Source organism: Oryzias melastigma, linkage group LG17 (assembly GCF_002922805.2).
Source record: "Oryzias melastigma strain HK-1 linkage group LG17, ASM292280v2, whole genome shotgun sequence".
In the NCBI taxonomy this organism is placed as follows: Eukaryota; Metazoa; Chordata; class Actinopteri; order Beloniformes; family Adrianichthyidae; genus Oryzias; species Oryzias melastigma.
In genome coordinates, this window is record NC_050528.1 from 29,033,267 (window position 1) to 29,034,720 (window position 1,454).

General features: G+C 40.0%; 1 protein-coding gene across 1 annotated transcript in view; it reads right to left on the reverse strand.

Moving 5' to 3' along the window:
* The window catches only part of gipc2 (GIPC PDZ domain containing family, member 2), an 18,296-nt gene that overhangs the window by 3,472 nt on the left and 13,370 nt on the right, over nt 1-1,454 (reverse strand). The window contains exons 3-4 of the mRNA XM_024281943.2: nt 1,079-1,259; nt 869-981 (exon numbers count right to left, since the gene is read on the reverse strand). Coding sequence (XP_024137711.1) covers nt 869-981; nt 1,079-1,259 — 294 coding nt within the window. The remainder of the gene's footprint in view (nt 1-868; nt 982-1,078; nt 1,260-1,454) is intronic.

Consider the following 1,454-nt stretch of genomic DNA (forward strand, 5'->3'; position numbering starts at 1 on the left):
AACAAGATAAACGTTTATTGAAAACTCTGAAACTAAAATGTTAAAACTTTAAACCGTAACTTTTTATCAAAATTATGAACTAGATATATAGCATTACCTGTGATAATGCAAGTGTGAATGCTGTAAGCTGAATTTAGCCGCTGAAGATGCTAGTGCTGATAGCTGAAGATCCTGAAATTGATAGCTAAAAATGCTGAAGTTGGTAGCTGAAATCACTAAAGCTAAAGCTGAAAACACTGAAGCTTATAGCCAGCTAAAAAAATAGCAAAATCCCAAATCAGTCTAAAAAACTGAAAAAAACAACTTAGGTTATCCAAAACAGCTAGTAAGTAGCTGAAAAAAATAGCAAAACTTTAAAATAGCCTAAAAAACTGAAAAAAGCCTAAATTAGCCAAAACAGTTACCATGTAGCTCAAATATTAGCTAAACTCAAAAATATCCTTGAAAAACCTTTCAACAAAGTTATGAATAATAAAAAGGCAGGAATATTATTTCAGAATAAATCAACTTAAACCTTAAATAACTTTTAATATTTTACTCTCTGTAAAACTATTTTTTGTCAAAATTATACAAGTTAGAAATGAGGGTAAGATTAATGGGCCATTAATAACAATAATAATAAAATAAAATGGTCTGGAGGGCCGGATCCGGCCCGCGGGCCTTGACTTTGACACGTGGGCTCTACAGTGGTGATCAATGTTTACATCAGAGGTAAAAAAAAAAAAAAAAAAAAGGTGAAAAAAATGAATATATATGAAACTGCCATATGCTTTACTATTACTTACTGTAAGCAAAAACACAAAGTATGATTTCATAATAATTGCTTTTCCACACAGATAAATGGTAGAAGCCGTCCGTGTAGCTTTACCTCGTCCTCCACCGTGGCGGGGCCTTTAGAGCGAAGCCTCAGAGTCCCTTTTCCGTTCCCGATCTTGTTGTCGTTGGCCGGTTTAGCCCCCTTTGAGCGCGGCTCTAGCATGTCTGTCCGTATGAAGACAAAACAGCAAACACACACTCAGACTGGTCTGTATTCTCCTGACCACAGAGTCATGTACTCTCCCCGGCGTCTGTGACTCACCGAAAGCTTTCAACGGCTCCACCAGTTTGAGGGTGAACATCTTGTCTTTAGGGAGGTCTTTCAGCATGCGGGCCACATCGTAATGCCGAATCCCGAGGACGTCCTGTCCGTTGATGCACTCGATGTGGTCGCCCACACATATGAGCTTCACGCCGTCTGCCACGCTGCCCTCTTTGATTCGCTACCACGCCGACAGGGGACAGGAAGTGAGTGTGAGGCAACCACAAATACAATCACATCAGGGAGACGGCGAAGGTAGGTGTAATAGTAGATCAGGGCATCAGGATGCAGTTCTACAAGAGCATCACATGATGGCACATGAGAGCAGTTTGATGGAGTGAAGCTGCTTTTGCACTGAGGTCTGCATTGATAGTGA